Source organism: Scyliorhinus canicula, chromosome 18, assembly GCF_902713615.1.
Source record: "Scyliorhinus canicula chromosome 18, sScyCan1.1, whole genome shotgun sequence".
Taxonomy (NCBI): Eukaryota; Metazoa; Chordata; class Chondrichthyes; order Carcharhiniformes; family Scyliorhinidae; genus Scyliorhinus; species Scyliorhinus canicula.
In genome coordinates, this window is record NC_052163.1 from 98018134 (window position 1) to 98034226 (window position 16093).

General features: G+C 43.3%; 1 protein-coding gene across 1 annotated transcript in view; it reads left to right on the plus strand.

Moving 5' to 3' along the window:
* The first annotated feature begins 4793 nt into the window (after positions 1 to 4793).
* lmnb2 (lamin B2) overlaps positions 4794 to 16093 on the plus strand; it is a 33403-nt gene continuing 22103 nt past the window's right edge. Inside the window, exon 1 of the mRNA XM_038777602.1 lies at positions 4794 to 5459. Within this exon, the coding sequence (XP_038633530.1) occupies positions 5110 to 5459 (350 nt within the window). The 5' untranslated portion in view covers positions 4794 to 5109. The remainder of the gene's footprint in view (positions 5460 to 16093) is intronic.

A 16093-nucleotide genomic window follows, 5' to 3' on the forward strand; every position in this document is an offset into this window, starting at 1 on the left:
GAACCTACTCATACGGGTTCTTGTTAAGTGGGCTCTATTTACCACTTTTAGTTGCGTCAGGCTGAGCCTTGCGCACGTGGAGGTGGAGTTGACCCTATGCAGTGCTTCGCTCCAGAGTCCCCACCCTATCTCCATCCCCAGGTCGTCCTCCCATTTCCTCCTTGTTGCGTCCAGTACGGTGTCGTCCCTATCTACCAGTCGGTCATACATGTCACTACAGTTCCCTTTCTCTAGGATACTTGCGTCCAGTAGGTCTTCCAGTAGTGTCTGTCGTGGCGGTTGTGGGTACGTCCTTGTCTCCTTTCGTAGGAAGTTTTTGAGCTGCAGGTACCGTAGCTCGTTCCCCCCAGCTAGCTGAAATTTCTCTGTCAGTTCGTCCAGTGTTGCGATCCTGCCGTCTGTGTATAGGTCCCTGACTGTCAGTGTCCCCCCGTCCTGCCTCCACCTTTTGAAGGTGGCGTCAGTCAGTGCTGGTGTGAACCTATGGTTGTTGCAGATGGGAGCCCTGTTCGACATTTTGGTCAAGCCAAGTTGCTGCCGCAGTTGGTTCCAGGATTGGAGGGTGGCTGTCACCACTGGGCTGCTGGAGTGTTTTTTGGGTGGGGATGGGAGTGCTGCCGTGGCGAGGGCCCGGAGGGAGGTTCCCATGCAGGAGGCCTCCTCCGCACGCACCCACTCAGCTTCTGGCTCCTGGATCCATCCCCTTACTCGCTCGGCTGTTGCTGCCCAGTGGTAGAATTGTAGATTCGGGAGGGCTAACCCTCCCCTGGTTTTTGTTTTTTGTAAGACCTTCTTTGGGATCCTAGCATTTTTACCCCCCCATACGAACGCCATGATGAGTTTGTCCAGCGCTTTGAAAAAGGCCTTGGGGATGTAGATCGGAATGGATCTAAACAGGAAGAGGAACCTGGGCAGTACGTTCATTTTGATCGTCTGAACTCTCCCCGCGAGGGAGAGCGGGAGTGTGTTCCATCTTTGCAGGTCCTTTTTAACTTCCTCCGTCAGGCTGGTGAGGTTCCATTTGTGGATCCCTTTCCAGTCATGGGCTATTTGGATCCCCAGGTAGCGGAATTTATGTCGGGCTTGTTTGAACGGCAGCCCCTTTAGTGCTGCCCCCCCCCCCCCCCCCCCCCCCCCCCCCCCCCTCTCCTCTTGCGGGTGCACTGGGAAGATCTCACTTTTGCTCATGTTGAGTTTGTAGCCCGAGAAGGCTCCAAACTCTTTCAGGAGCGCGATGATTCCGTCCATGCTGCTTTGTGGGTCCGAGATATAGAGGAGCAGATCATCCGCATAGAGTGAGACTCTGCTCTCTACCTCCCCTTCGGATCCCCCTCCAATTTTGTGCTGCCCTGAGCGCGATTGCTAGCGGTTCAATTGCTAGTGCGAACAGCAGCGGGGACAGTGGGCATCCTTGTCTGGTGCCCCTGTGCAGCTGGAAGTATTGGGAGTTGGTATTGTTGGTCTGTACACTCGCCATGGGAGCGTTGTACAGGAGCTTTACCCAAGCGGTGAACCCTGTTCCAAGCCCGAACCGCTCCAGTACCTCTATGAGGTATTTCCACTCAACTCTGTCGAAGGCCTTTTCTGCGTCCAGGGAGACGATCACCTCTTGTGTTCTCTCCCCGGAGGGGGTCATTATCACGTTCAGCAGGTTCGCTGCCCGAGTTGGTGGAGGAGACAGAAACCCTCAACCCTTCAAAATAATCTGGATCTGCACCTGCATAAGAGGGCAGCATGGTGGTGCAATGGTTAGCATGGTGGTGCAATGGTTAGCACTGCTGCCTCACGGTACTGAGGTCCCAGGTTCGTTCCCGGCTCTGGGTCACTGTCCGTGTGGAGTTTGTACATTCTTCCCGTGTTTACGCGGGTTTCGCCCCCACAATCCAAAAATGTGTAGGTTAGGTGGATTGGCCACCCACCCTAAATTGCCCCTTAATTGGAAATAGTAATAAAGTGTTGTAAGAGAAAGGGCTATGGACCAGGTCCAAGAAGGTGGGATAACAAAGGGCACCTGGATGTCTCAGTCTAGCTTGGACAAGATGGGCCAAATGGCCCTCTTCTGTGCTGTAACATTTCTATGGTTCTCTCTTTTTGGGGCTCCACTAATACAATAAACGAATGAGTGGTTCAAATAAACAAATTAATTTTAATCAGTTAGAACGTCATTACTGGTATGTATAAATAATCTGAGCCTACAGTGCCTGTTAGTCGCAGAGGTTTCCCACCTCTTACTTAGACGTCCTGGTTAAAACCAGGGGAAACGGATTAGAGTATAAAGCTTTTGGGTTTGGAACAAGCACTGACAAAGGTACAAATACATGATTTTACATCACATTCCAAGACCCGAGCACTTCCTATAGAATCACTACACTTTAGAAGGAATCCATTTGGCCCAATGAGTCTACATCGACCCTCAGGAAATGCACTCTACCTAGGACCACCACCACCCGCCCCCCTGCCGTATTCCCACCATTGGACACCAAGGGGCAATTTAGCATGGCCAATTCATCTAACCTGCACATCTTTGGACTGTCGGAGGAAACCGGAGCACCCAGTGGAAACCCACGCAGACATGGGGAGATCGTGCAAACTCAAGTCACCCAAGGCTGGAATTGAACTCTGGTCCTTGGTGCTGAGAGGCAGCAGTGGTAAACACTGTACGCTCACGTGAGTTCAGCAGTGGTATAATGTTGGAGGTGCCGATCACATGAGTTGAGGTTTTAAAATGAGGTCCCAATCCACTTAATTTTTCCGAGGTCCATCCTCTGCTGTATTTTGTTTTGTTTTTTTTTAAATTTCCAATCCCAGGTCAATTTGTTTTATTAGATTGCAAAACATCTGTATGCTGAGAAGTAGCTCAGCAAAGTATTTATCATTTACCTAATGGCTGGCACCACAATGATGGTGTTGCTTCATAGCGCCAGGGTCCCAGGTTCGATGCCCGGTTTGGGTCACTGTCTGTACAGAGTCTGCACGTTCGCCCCGTGTCTGCGTGGGTTTCCTCCGGGTGCTCCGCTTTCCTCCCCACAAGTCCCGAAAGACGTGCTGTTTGGTGATTTGGACATTCTGAATTTGGACATTCTGAATTCTCACTAGTGTGCCCAAACAGGATCCGGCGTGTGGTGACTAGGGGATTTTCACAGTAACTTCATTGCATTGTTAATGTGAGCCTACTTGCAACAATAGTAAAGATTATTTAAAAAAAGTAAAATTGCAGATACCAGAAATAAAAAAAAAAACAGAAAATGTCTCAAATAACCAGATGGCCTGGCAGCATCTGCATATAGAGAGAAACTGAGTTAACGTATGGGATCAATGACCTTTCAGCTGATGCTTGCTGTCCTGATGAGTATGTCCAGCATTTGTTGGTTTTATTTCTCTATTGGACTCCTGACCCACTGGATTTTTCCAGTGCTTTGTATTTCAGATCTTTTGCACCCACAGTATTTTTTTAAATTATAAATGTAGAGTACCCAATTTTTTTTTTCCAATTAAGGGCCAATTTCACGTGGCAAATCCACCTAACTTGTACACCTTTGGGTTGTGGGGGTGAAACCCACGCAGACATGGGGATAATGTGCAAACTCCACACGGACAGTGACCCAGGGACGGGATCCGCACCTGCAGTATTTTGTTTTCATCTCTCATGCAGCTATTCGACTAGCCAAGGGCTCAAAAGTCTGACAACACCGGTGGAGGGAGAAAGTAGTTGACTTTAAGTCTTTACGACTGTTCTTAAGAAATCTTATCATTCAGAACTTTATTGTAGAGGCAAAAATACATTTCTTGTGAATTTAATGCATCACAAATATCAAGTATATTACTTCCCTTGATTTCTCCTAATATCAGACAGTCCAGAAGACAAGGGCTACCTTCAGTTTTCTTTATAGAACGAATAGGGCAAGAGCTGAGAAACTGACAATGAAGAGGGAAGGGATTAAAGGTTTATGTAGCCAAGAAAAATAAAGATGGGCGGGACAGCAAAAGCAAAGATAGAAGGTTAACTCGTGTACCTATACAACATTCCCCACTCGCTTCTCATTCTATCTTGATTGAATTGTATATTTTCAAATTTTCTGACCCACTGCCAATTTTAGACAGTTAGGCCGTTTAAATGCGAGTAAATCAGTTGGCGAAATTTCAACTCCAGGTTAAATTTTTACTTTTATCATTTCTGATAAGTACAGGTATAAAGTCCGCTTTGGGTTTGACGGACTGTACAGCACAAGCTAGTTTTTTTCTTTACAAAAGAACTTTGGAAATGCAAAAAGAATTAAACGCCAGTAAACAGCCTGGACATTTTAAAAAAACAAGACGGCGGGAATCGAGTCTACTCCGTGTACAGAAAAGGTAGAATAACATTTCAGCTTTTTAAAAATAAAAAAGTGCTTAGGCAGGGTTTACTTCAGTTTATTTTCAAGGGGAAGAATTAGCAGTGAGCGGATTTAAATTAGTTGCAGTTTGCATATCTGAAATGTCTATTTATTAAATAACAGGTTAGTTTCTTGATCCGATAATGACCTCACCTCCTGCTCGAAATGACTGAATCCCCAAAGGCAACTCCCTCAATCTGTTGCGGTTTGCCGGCGCGCGCCAAAATTTGAAAATCGCGCTTTCGGGTTGGGGCGCGGGCAGCCCGGAGAAGGAGGTGATCGGTGGTGATTGACGGTTAACCGCTGACACCTGGACCAATCAGCGGCGGGTCAGGCAGCACGCTGGGGCCTGGGCCCTCGCGCTCGGCACTCTGGGATTTGTCGTCCGCCTGGCCTCGGTCCTGGGGCCGCAGAACACAAACTTCAACCGACAGAGAAAACGCATGGGCGTCGATGGTGCGGGGCGAGAAGACGCGTCGTGATCGGAGGAGACCGGCTGTCAATGTCCTCGCAAACAGTCTCCAGGGGTGGAAACTGATAGGACTCCAATTCCCGGCGTGCACTGCACACACACACATCCTCCCCACCCTCACCCCCAAGCTGGTGGCGGGCCACATGATAACGGCGCCATTTTCTAGTTCATTGAATAAAAAGGGTTTGGCAGCGCGGTTCCTCACGGATCGGTACAGGACTGAAGTATTATTGAGGCAGGTAATTAGGGGAAAGTTTTGCAGCCATGTCAGCTACTCCGGCCCAGAAGCAGACGCGGGCCAGCGCGGCCCAGACGCCTCTGAGCCCGACCCGTATCACCCGAATCCAGGAGAAAGAAGACCTGAAGAATCTCAATGACCGCCTGGCTGTCTACATCGACAAGGTGCGCTCCTTGGAGTGCGAGAATAGCGTTCTGCAGCTCAAGATCTCCGAGAAGGAAGAGGTGACAACCCGTGAGCTGACCGGCATCAAGTCCATGTATGAGACGGAGTTGGCCGACACTCGGAGACTTTTAGATGAGACGGCCCGGGAAAAGGCAAAGCTGCAGATCGAACTGGGCAGGAGCAAGGCGGAACTGGACGAACTCGGCAAAAAGTAAAGTAGTATATGTGACGCCAACCTTAGTATGAACTTATCTAATTGTCTATTGCTGTAAAACTTGATTTTTCACGTGTTCCCCCGCCATGGCGCTTATTGAAGTTCAGTTGTCATTCTGTAGTATAACTGCATTATGGGGAAGGGTGAGTGGACCTGTTCATTCTTTTCTTTTTTTGAATCCCACCCTATTTTGTTACTGGTTATTTAAATATTTTTGAAATTCAGTTTTTATGTTTCATGCTATTAGCATTAATGGTTAACACTTGAAACACAGCACGGTAGCATGGTGGTTAGCATAAATGCTTCACAGCTCCAGGGTCCCAGGTTCGGTTCCCAGCTGGGTCACTGTCTGTGCGGAGTCTGCACGTCCTCCCCGTGTGTGCGTGGGTTTCCCGGGTGCTCCGGTTTCCTCCCACAGTCCAAAGATGTGCGGGTTAGGTGGATTGGCCATGCTAAATTGCCCGTAGTGTCCTTAAAAGTAAGGGGGGGGTTGTTGGGTTACGGGTATAGGGTGGATACGTGGGTTTGAGTAGGGTGATCATTGCTCGGCACAACATCGAGGGCCGAAGGGCCTGTTCTGTGCTGTACTGTTCTATGTTCTAAATCTCCCATTCCCTACAAGACAACAATGTGTGTACAAGTCTCTTCCCCTTTCCCAAGCCTAACTTGTACTATAATCATCGATTAACTATAATTGGTTATACCAGTTACTTTATTGTACTTTATAACAATTTTAGAGTATTTTTCAAAATTTCCTTTCAACTCGTAATTGTGTAAGTTACAGGCAGTTTGATACTCCTACTGCTTCATGGTGCAGAGGAACCGGTTCGATCCTGGCCCCGGGAGTGTCCGTGTGGCGTTTGCACATTCTTCCCGTGTCTGCGTGGGCCTCACTCCCACAACCCAAAGATATGCAGGTGGATTGGCCATGCTAAATTGCCCCTTAATTGGAAAAATATAATTGGGTACTCTAAATTTAAAAGGGGAATGTTGACAAGTGTTCTTCACGTGTATTTGATGAAAGCCTAAGAAATAGGCTACACAGCTTCTTGAGTGCAAATAAGATCATGGTGATGTTCCTAAGTTCCACTTTCCCACTCTATCCCCATATTCCTTTGTTCCCACAATGCCCCAAAATCTATCCATCTACAGTCTTAAGAATAATAACAGCTGAATTTCAACGACCCTTGGGTATTGTATTGATTTACACCCTCCTAAGCCAAGGAATTGCTCATCTTAGTTGTAAGATAGTTATCTTCAGTTACTCCAGTGACCTGAAGGATCCCATATGAGCAAGTACAGATTTAAGGGAATTGGCAAGATACTTTTTAACACGATCAGTAGTCAAAATTTGGAATGTACTGTTTATTAATGTGGTAGATTCAAAGAGGAACTGATTAAGTACAGGTGGAGAGAAAATTACAATTTTGTGGGTGAATGGGACCCACTGGATTGCTGTTTGAGAGAGCTGTTACAACTTGGACCAAATGACCTACTGTGTTGTATTTTGTATGATCCTAAATGGCTGGCCTTTACTGTGAGTTCATGTTCCCTACATTTAGTGCCTCTAGTCAAAGCATACTGCCTTTGTGTTTAACCTGGCAAACGTTTGAGTGAGATCACGCCTCATTCTTCGAAATCCTGAGAATATAGGTTTGATTGTTTCATGCAACTTCATTGTTCTGTCAAGAATTGAAGATATTTTGTCGCAGTGTTTTGTGAACGAGTCAAAAACAACTATACCAAAAGTCAGTGCATATAAGGAATCAGGATATTAGAAATATGTTTATTTGCTTGCCAGAATTGTGACAACATTAATTTGGCAATGGTGATTAAGTACAGGTTGTCTAGTATAACCCAAATTCGGTGTATGCAAGTCTTTTCTGTAAAGCTGCTCATACAACAGTATGATCTTCATTAAGTTAGAGCCGAATGAATGCAATCATCATGTTAAATTTTTGGGACTTAAAATTTAAAGGGGAGGTGTGCAGCATCACATGATGTACTCAATGAGGATATGCCAGTTACATCTAATGCAACAGTAATGCTGTGAAGATATTTGCAGGATATTGTATTTCTCTTTGGGGGCGTGTGTAAGCATTAAGTTTTCAATGTATTGATGGAGGATTTGGAGAACTTTTTGCATTATTCTTTTACTGTCCTAATTTTGTGGTGCAACAACCAATATTCAACTGACAAGTGAATGATCCTTAAGAATCTTTACATGCAACCATTTTGTTTTGAATGAAGATAGGAACTAAAAGCACAGTGCTTTTCGTGAAATGTCCATTCTTTGGTTAGCTTAGACAGTGGGTGTTGTCAGGCCGTGAAAGTAGCAACTGATGCTGCAGAACCTGGAGATGGGGCAGATGAGACCTATTAATGTAGTAAATTTTGTTTCCTTCATGGAATATAGTTATCTTTTTATATCCAATTTCCTTTTGTATTTCAGCATAGTTAATATTTTAAAAATAAATTTAGAGTACCCAATTCTTTTTTTTTTTCGAATTAAGGGGCAATTTAGCGTGGGCAATCCATCTACTCTGCATATCTTTTTTGGGTTTTTCAAAAATTTTAATCTAATTGGATACTATCCCATATATTTTAATTGAGTTTTCCAGTTTGAGTTTATTCAAATACCTCATACAATCTTAGATCCCAGTGTAATGAGTTTCACTGCATAATTTTAGCTTTTGGGACTTTATCCAAAAGTGAGTTTTTTGATTTGAAATGTAAAGGCAGGTGAAACGTTTTTCCACCTACTCTTCTCTGGTTGAGTATCTGAGGCCTATCTTCTCTACTGGAAATATAAGCTAGCTGGTTCCTAACCTATAAAATTAATTCTCAACTTGATGACAAAAGTATGTCTGTACACTTGAATATCGTGATTACTATCAGGATCTGCATTCTTCTCAATATGCTTTAAGAGCTGTTATTCTTGTCATTTTGCATTTTGTTTCTTGGCCTTCCCTTCTGGAGGAAAAGCTGTAAATTAGAAGAAACCTTTTTGCTGGCTGTACCTGAAATTGGAGCAGCTCTAGCCTTCTTGGACATTAAAATATTAGGAAGCCTACAGTCAAAAACATAATTTATCAAAAATTCTATTGAACAGCTGAGAATAGGAACAGGAAGTGCAGTTCTGTGGGAATTATTTTACTGTCAAAAACTTAATGATATGCAAGTGTTGTAGGTAATGCACTAGCTGCAAGACTTACTTTTGGTTCATTTTCATATATGGATCACATTTTCAAAGTCCATGTAATTTTGGTCTTATTCATCGTTTCCATTAGCAACGAGTTCCTGGAAGGTTATGAAAATGAGTGCTGGACTTGGTAGCGAGTGGAGTGAGAAGAAAATAGTCATTAAATGTGCTGCAAACAATATCACAAAAAAAAGTACACTGGTTGAATCTGATTCTTTTTTACTCCAACAAGTCTTGGGCATCAGTACCTGCTACATTTACGTTCAAATGGAGAAAAGGCCATCTTGGCTGCAATTTGGAAATCCTTTGATGTTTGTTTCTACAGTTTGGCAGGAGAGTTTCCTTGATTTCATATTCAACCAAAACTACATGTTTTCAATTAATTTTTTGGACACATCTGGAGGGCTGCTATAATTTTCACGTGATTGGATCTGCCTTCCCTTCTCCCGCCTGCACTATGCTCACGGCGGTCTTGATATCGACGCCTTAATCCTTTGTGCTCGAGATCTAATTCCGTTCAGTAGTAATGAATGATCACGCCCAGTATTCCCGCGCTGTATAGGAACAATACAAATGACGAGAAATTCGGCCGTGTTTGCACTTGCACATACCCAAGACTGGTGTAGTTGGCGAGTTTGTCATAATCGTAGTTCTTTCAGATATCGCGACGTCCTTTTAAAAATCTCTTTATCGGATTCTGTTTTTAATATTTCTGAAAAGTCGTTTGCAGCGTATGCAAGACTCGTGGATAAAACTGGACAAAATAATAAAGCACAAAGATTAACCATTGTAGACTAATTTAAAAGCAACAACGCAGTAGCTTCCTGCTTCACAAATCAATTCGAAGATAATCTAAAATATGGATTCAGTCTAGATACAAATATAATGTCTTCAATCTGCCACAACGTAGACTAATTTGCGTTCGTGGCTTTGATGTTGGGAAGATCACGCTATAACAGGAAACGCAGTGAAACAACTCAATATGGCGTTTCCGGCTTTTTTGGCTATTCTTCAGAAGGGAAAGGAGTGCCTCACGGAATTTTGTATCTTTTCAGTTCACGACTCAGTTGCGGCGATCTTTTTTAAAAAACGGACTACAACTGAACTAGTGATATTTTTTTTCCCAAGCTACTCCAGTTGGAATCCTAAGCATGTTTAATTGGTTCAAATTTGTGTCCGGTGGTTTTTTTTTTACGGGCTTTGGTAACTAGCCAGCGAGGATCTGCATTGGCTTCTTGCCATTAATTGCGTCCGTGGCAAAGGTGGATCCTTTCTAAAACGCGTTAATGATACTGGGCGATTTGAATGGGGAAGTAAAAATGGACAATAATTTAAAAATCTGCTGATCATTCTGCAACTGTTCGACAATGCAAATTGTGATCGTTTTATTGGAACCAAAGGACGCATGGCTGCAAAGTTGATCTGAATTTTCCCTTGCAGATGCTGACTGACCTGTTTATTTCTAGCATTTCTGCATCTCGGTTTATAATTTAGTTTTTAAAAATATCTTTGTTTGGACACATCTGTTGACCACAGCTACTGTCAACAGTTTTTAAAAGCGCTAACTGAATGTGTGTCTGCTTATGATCTTACACAGCACCTAAAAGTAACAAATCCATGCGTCTCCAAAACCCTGGCCCTAAGTTGTACAATAGTTGCTCTTTGCTACACCATACCACAAGCTCTGACTTGTAATTAAAACCACAAGGAAAGTATTCTGTTTTTTTTTTCCAAATAGGCTAATATATAAACAGCTGCTCTCTGGGTCTAGACGTTTTGGAGGTGGAAGTTGTGAATGCCTGGAGAATACAAGTTGTCCTTTAGCATTGTTCAATAATTCATAACTCTATTAGTATTCCAAGATGTAATTTTCTGTCAACAGTACAAAGGTACCACTTATTTCGCCAATGATAGTTTGCCTCATGTTGTATCTAATAATTTTGTGTTGGGGTTAGGAAAACCTGTGATATGAAGCTATAGATAATCCATAAAATGAATAATGTGAACTCCTCCTATTCCCCTGCATTTTGGTGGAAATATTCAACCATGGCAGCATTGATGTCATGGCTTGTTTATTTTCCCATTTAAGCTGCTTTTGTCTTAAAATACCCCTACTTCTTTCCCCCAAGCCCAGTTGCAAATAGTTGAAAGTTAGAAAACTGGTGCGAGCATTGTGGCTATCTAACATTCTTGAGAATGTCATGATAATTAGTAACAAACTACTTGTGCTTTGTCAACTTGGGACATGGGTATACCATGGAATATGGATAGAATGTCAGTAGCAGCTGTCTACTTCTCTAGCCCATTCATGGTGGGTGCCAAGCTGAGGATATATGAACATGTGCACTTGTATGTAGTCTTAACAGCTGTTGGCAGTTTGTTCCTGCTAACTTTCACTTTTCATATAGGCCGTAGCCTCCATCTTTGCAGCTGCTTCCATTTACAGTTTGGAAGATCTAGGAATACATTCGAATGGCTTCCTTCAGTTCATCTTGCAATCATGCCATGGATTTCTCATGGGCTGGAGGAGAACTGTTTGGATATGTTTTGTCAGTCACAAATCTAACCCACATTGGAACACTGTCCTTGCCCCTTGACATGGCGTTGAATTATTACTTTTGAGGGCATGGCCTTTGGTAGACAAAGGAGGGAAATGGAAAATATGTTGTAATCTTTAAGTCCTACATATAAACAACACTAATATCCTCTCCTTAGTTATACGTAATCAAGGAAACCGTATAGAATGCCGTAATCCTGTCTTGTTTCTTGGTTTATACTTTGTTCAAATGGATTACTGGAAAATTTCTCTCTGGGGAGGGTTTGGGTACATGATTTACCAGGAGGTATATGAAGACAAAAAGACTAGTGAAGATAAATGTAGGTCCCTTACAGTTAGACTCGGGTGATTTCATAATGGGCAAAAAAGAGATGGCAGACCAGTTGTACAATTACTTTGGACCTGTCTTCACTAAGGAGGACACATAACCTTCCGGAAATACTAGGGGACAGAGAGTCTAGCATGAAGGATGAACTGAATGACATCCTCGTTAGACCGGAAACTATATTTGGGGGAATTGATAGGATTAAAACAGAAAAGTCCCCAGGGCCTGGTGCTCTGCAACCAGAGTACTTAGGGAAGTGGTCCTAGAAATAGTGGATGCATTGGTGATCATTTTCTGGCATTCTATGGACACTGAAAGAGTTCCAATGGATTGGAGGGTGGCTAATGTAACCCCGTTTTTTTTTTAAAAAGGAGGGAGCGAGAAAACGGGGAATTATAGACCGGTTAGCCTGACATCAGTGGTGGGTGAAATGCTGGAGTCAATTATTAAGGATGCAATAACCAAGCATTTGGAAAGTGGGGACAGGATCAGTCCAAGACAGCATGGGTTCATTAAAGGGAAATTATGCTTGACAAATGTTCTGGAAAATTTTGAGGATGTGACCAGTGAGTGGACAAAGGTGAACCAGTGGATGTTGTGCATCTGGACCTTCAAAAGGCTTTTAACAAGGTCCCACACAAGTGAACAAAATTAAAGCTCATGGTATTGGGGTAATGTAATCTAATACATGAATAGAGAACTGGTTGCTGGACATGAGGCAGAGAGTGGGAATAAACCGATCCTTTTCAGAGGGGCAGACAGTGACGAGTGGGGTACCGCAGGGTTTCAGGGCTGAGACCTCAGCTGTTTCACAATATACATTAATGATTTGGACAAAGGAATTGTATGCAATATCTTCAAATTTGCAGACCACACTATGCTGGTGGCAGTGTGTGCTGTGAGGTGGATGCAAGGAGGTTGAAGGGTGATTTGGACCGGCTGGCTGAGTGGGGAAAAACTTGGCAGATGCAATATAATGTGGATAAATGTGAGGTTATACACTTTGGTGGCAAAAACAGGAAGGCGGATTATTACCTGAACGATGGCAGTTTAAGAAAAGGGGAGGTGCAATGAGACGTGGGTGTCATGGTGGAACAGTCACTGAAGGTTGGCATGCAGGTACAGCAGGCAGTGAGGAAAACTAATGGCATGGTGGCCTTCGTAGCGAGAGGATTTGAGTTTAGGAGTAGGGATGTCTTACTGCAGTTATTCAGGGCCTTGGTGAGGCCACACCTTGAGAATTGCGTGCAGATTTTGTCTCTTAGTTTGAGGAAGGACATTCTTGTTATGGCGAGGGTCCAGCAAATGTTCACCAGACTAATTCATGGGATGGCAGGACTGACAAATAAAGAAAGAGTGGATCGACTGCTTGTACTCACTGGAGTTTAGAAAAATGAGAGGGGATCTCATAGAAACATAAAATCCTGATGAGACTGGACAGGCTAGATGTGAGAAGAATGTTCCCAATGTTGGGCATTCCCAGAACTAGGGCTCACAGCCTAAGAGTAAGGGACAAGCCATTCAGGACTGAGATGAGGAAGAACTTCTTTTCTGAGAGTTGTGAACTTGTGGAATTCTCTACCACAGAAAGCTGTTGGGGCCAGTTTGTTGGATATATTCAAGAGTGGGTGGCGCAGTGGTTAGCACAGAGGAACCGGGTTCGATCTTGGTCTAGGGTCACTGTCAAAGTGGAGTTTGCACATTCTCCCCGTGTCTACGTGGGTCTCACCCCCACAACCCAAACATGTGCAAAGTAAGTGGATTAGTACACCAAATTACCCCTTAATGGGAAAAAAATAATTGGGGACTCTAAATTTATATAAAATGTGATACTACTGTGTTAAAGCAGACAGCACACTTGTCAGGCATTGGTGTTGTGAATGACTTGTAATCAGTAATCGTGCTGATTTCTTGGTAAAAGGTGGCAGTTGTTGGAGTAATGTGAGAACTCTTTGGAGGCTGTCTTAAGTTTTAAATGGGAAGACTTTGGGATGGTGATGGTGTAGTTGGATTGTCACTGGATGAGCAATTCCATCTGGGGACTGGTTTCAAATCCCACAGTAAAAATCTGGAACTAAAGTCTAAAAATGACTGTGATGCCACAGTTGGTTGTTGTAAATCGCCACCTGGTTCACTAATGTCCTTTTAAGGAGGGAAATTATCTGTACTTGCTCTTAAATGCCCTCTGAAATGGCCTAACAAGCCACTCGGTGCCAGGGAAATTAGGGAGGGCAATAAATGCTGGCACAGCCAGCAGCTCCCATGTCTCATCAATGATTTATTATTTCAAAATTAGCTGTTGCAATAGTAGATTCAATGTGGAGGGTGGCCCCTTTTCAGGGTTCTGATGGTGAAATTCAAATGAAAACATCAATTTGTTTCATAGAATGGTTTCAATGCAGGAGTCCATAAGCATCCAAGAGCATGTACGAATCATAGAAATTACAGTGCTGAAAGAGGCCATTCACCCCATCGAGTCTGCACCGGCCCTTGGAAAGAGCACCCTACTTAAGCCCACGCCTCCACCCTATATCCAGAAACCAGTAATCCTAACCTATCGGATGATGAGGCATAATTTAGCATGGCTAATCCACCTAACCTGCACATCTTTGGACTGTGGGAGGAAACCGGAGCTCCCGGAGGAAACCCGCGCAGACACGGGGAGAAAGTGCAAATTCCACAGTCACCGGAGCCTGGAATTGAACACGGGACCCTGGAGTTGTGTCATAGCAGTGCTTTGGTCGGGAGTAGTGTAGGCAGAGTATCCTTCCCTGAGGGATATTGGTGAACCAAGTGGGTTTTCATGACTATCCAATAGTTTCATGTCACTGTAACACAGTTGAGACCAATGTTTTATTCCAGGTTTTTTAGTTAAACTACATTCCACCAGTTGCCATTATAAGATATGAACCCCTATCTAGGGCATTAGTCTGGACCTCTGGATAATTTAGTAACGTTGCCACTGTTACTGTTCCCACAGGGAGAGAACCAGTTAACATTTAAAATCTTTTTTTGTGTGGAGTGTGTGTGCATATTCGGTTTCATGTTTGCATATGTAGCCACCATTCTAGTTATATTTTGAGTAATTGAGTAGTTTAACAATGTTTAGGAGTATCTCTGGAAAACCTGCTATATTCATGCAAGTGTGATGGGTATGCTGACATGTATATAGGATGGAGTGAGTTGGAGGTGTAGATACCTTTCCTCACCTTGGTTGAATGACTGCTGTTGATGTGTCATCCTACTTTATTTTCCATCAGCCTCCTGGACAACTGCATGTTTTTAATGCTCCCTGTTCTATTTGTCTATCCCTCTTTTTAGATCTTGTCACATTTAGTGCCTCATATTTTGTTTCTTTCATTTTTCTCTCGTGCGTCTCTTTTTTAAAATTTAAAGTACCCAATTTGGTTTTGCCAATTGAGGGACGATTTAGCATGGTCAATCCACCTACCCTGCACACCTTGAGTTGCATGCTGTTCTATTATAAGTTTTCAATTTTGAGGAAAGGACCTGTAACATCTCCTGATTTGTGCTCTCTGGACAGAAGGTGCCTGATCTGTTGTTTTAGTTGTGCTGATTTGCTTTTCGTGAATTCATTTTTTAAATTTGTGCTTGTCTTTCTTGGTGCCAGTCATGATTGCAGCTTTACTTGAGATTGCATGTAGAATGACTACTAACTACAAACAGCTTAGTACTGCTGTTTAATCTTTCTCATCGAAAGTGGACACTGAAATATTGCTCATTCCTCTTAAATTCTTAATCAAATTTTGTTGTAGGGTTACTGTGGCAAATATTTTTCTATAGTTGTTCAGAAGGTTGATAAGGAAACAATTCTATTCTTGGTTTGTGACATATGCACGTCAAATCATGGCTGTTCCTGATGTCCAGTGTCCACATTCTGAACAAATGAGTTTTACACATTTTTTTTCTTACAAAACCGCAGTTTACCAGTTGAGATGTAAATATAATTCTTGTGGCGTGCCTGCAACAAAGGAAGTGATTTTTGGGATGGGCCAATATTGCAAGGTCCTTTTTCAGGAATGTTACCGGTATGACCTCTAGTGGAAGAAACTATTATAACTGGTTGAATAGACTTTAAAAAAACATACTTTGAATCATAGAATTTACAGTGCAGAAGGAGGCCATTCGGCCCATTGAGTCTGCACTTAAGCCCACGCCTCCACCCTATCCCAGCAACCCACCTAACATTTTGGACACTGGGGCAATTTAGTACGACCAATCCACTTACCTGCACATCTTTGGACTGTGGGAGGAAACCTGAGCACCCGGAGGAAACCCACAAAGATACGGGGAGGAAGTGCAAACTCCACACAGTCACCCGAGGTTGGAATTGAACCTGGAACCCTGGAACTGTGAGGCTGCAGTGCTAGCCACTTGCCTTATCTGCACCAATTTGTAAATAATTAGAACTTGGAAATATTTGTATTCCTATCCTTGTTGGATAAAATATGACCACGTGGCATTCTTTTAAGGACAGCATAATGTAATTGCTGGTTAGAAGCGCATTGCATTCCCCTTTTGAAAGT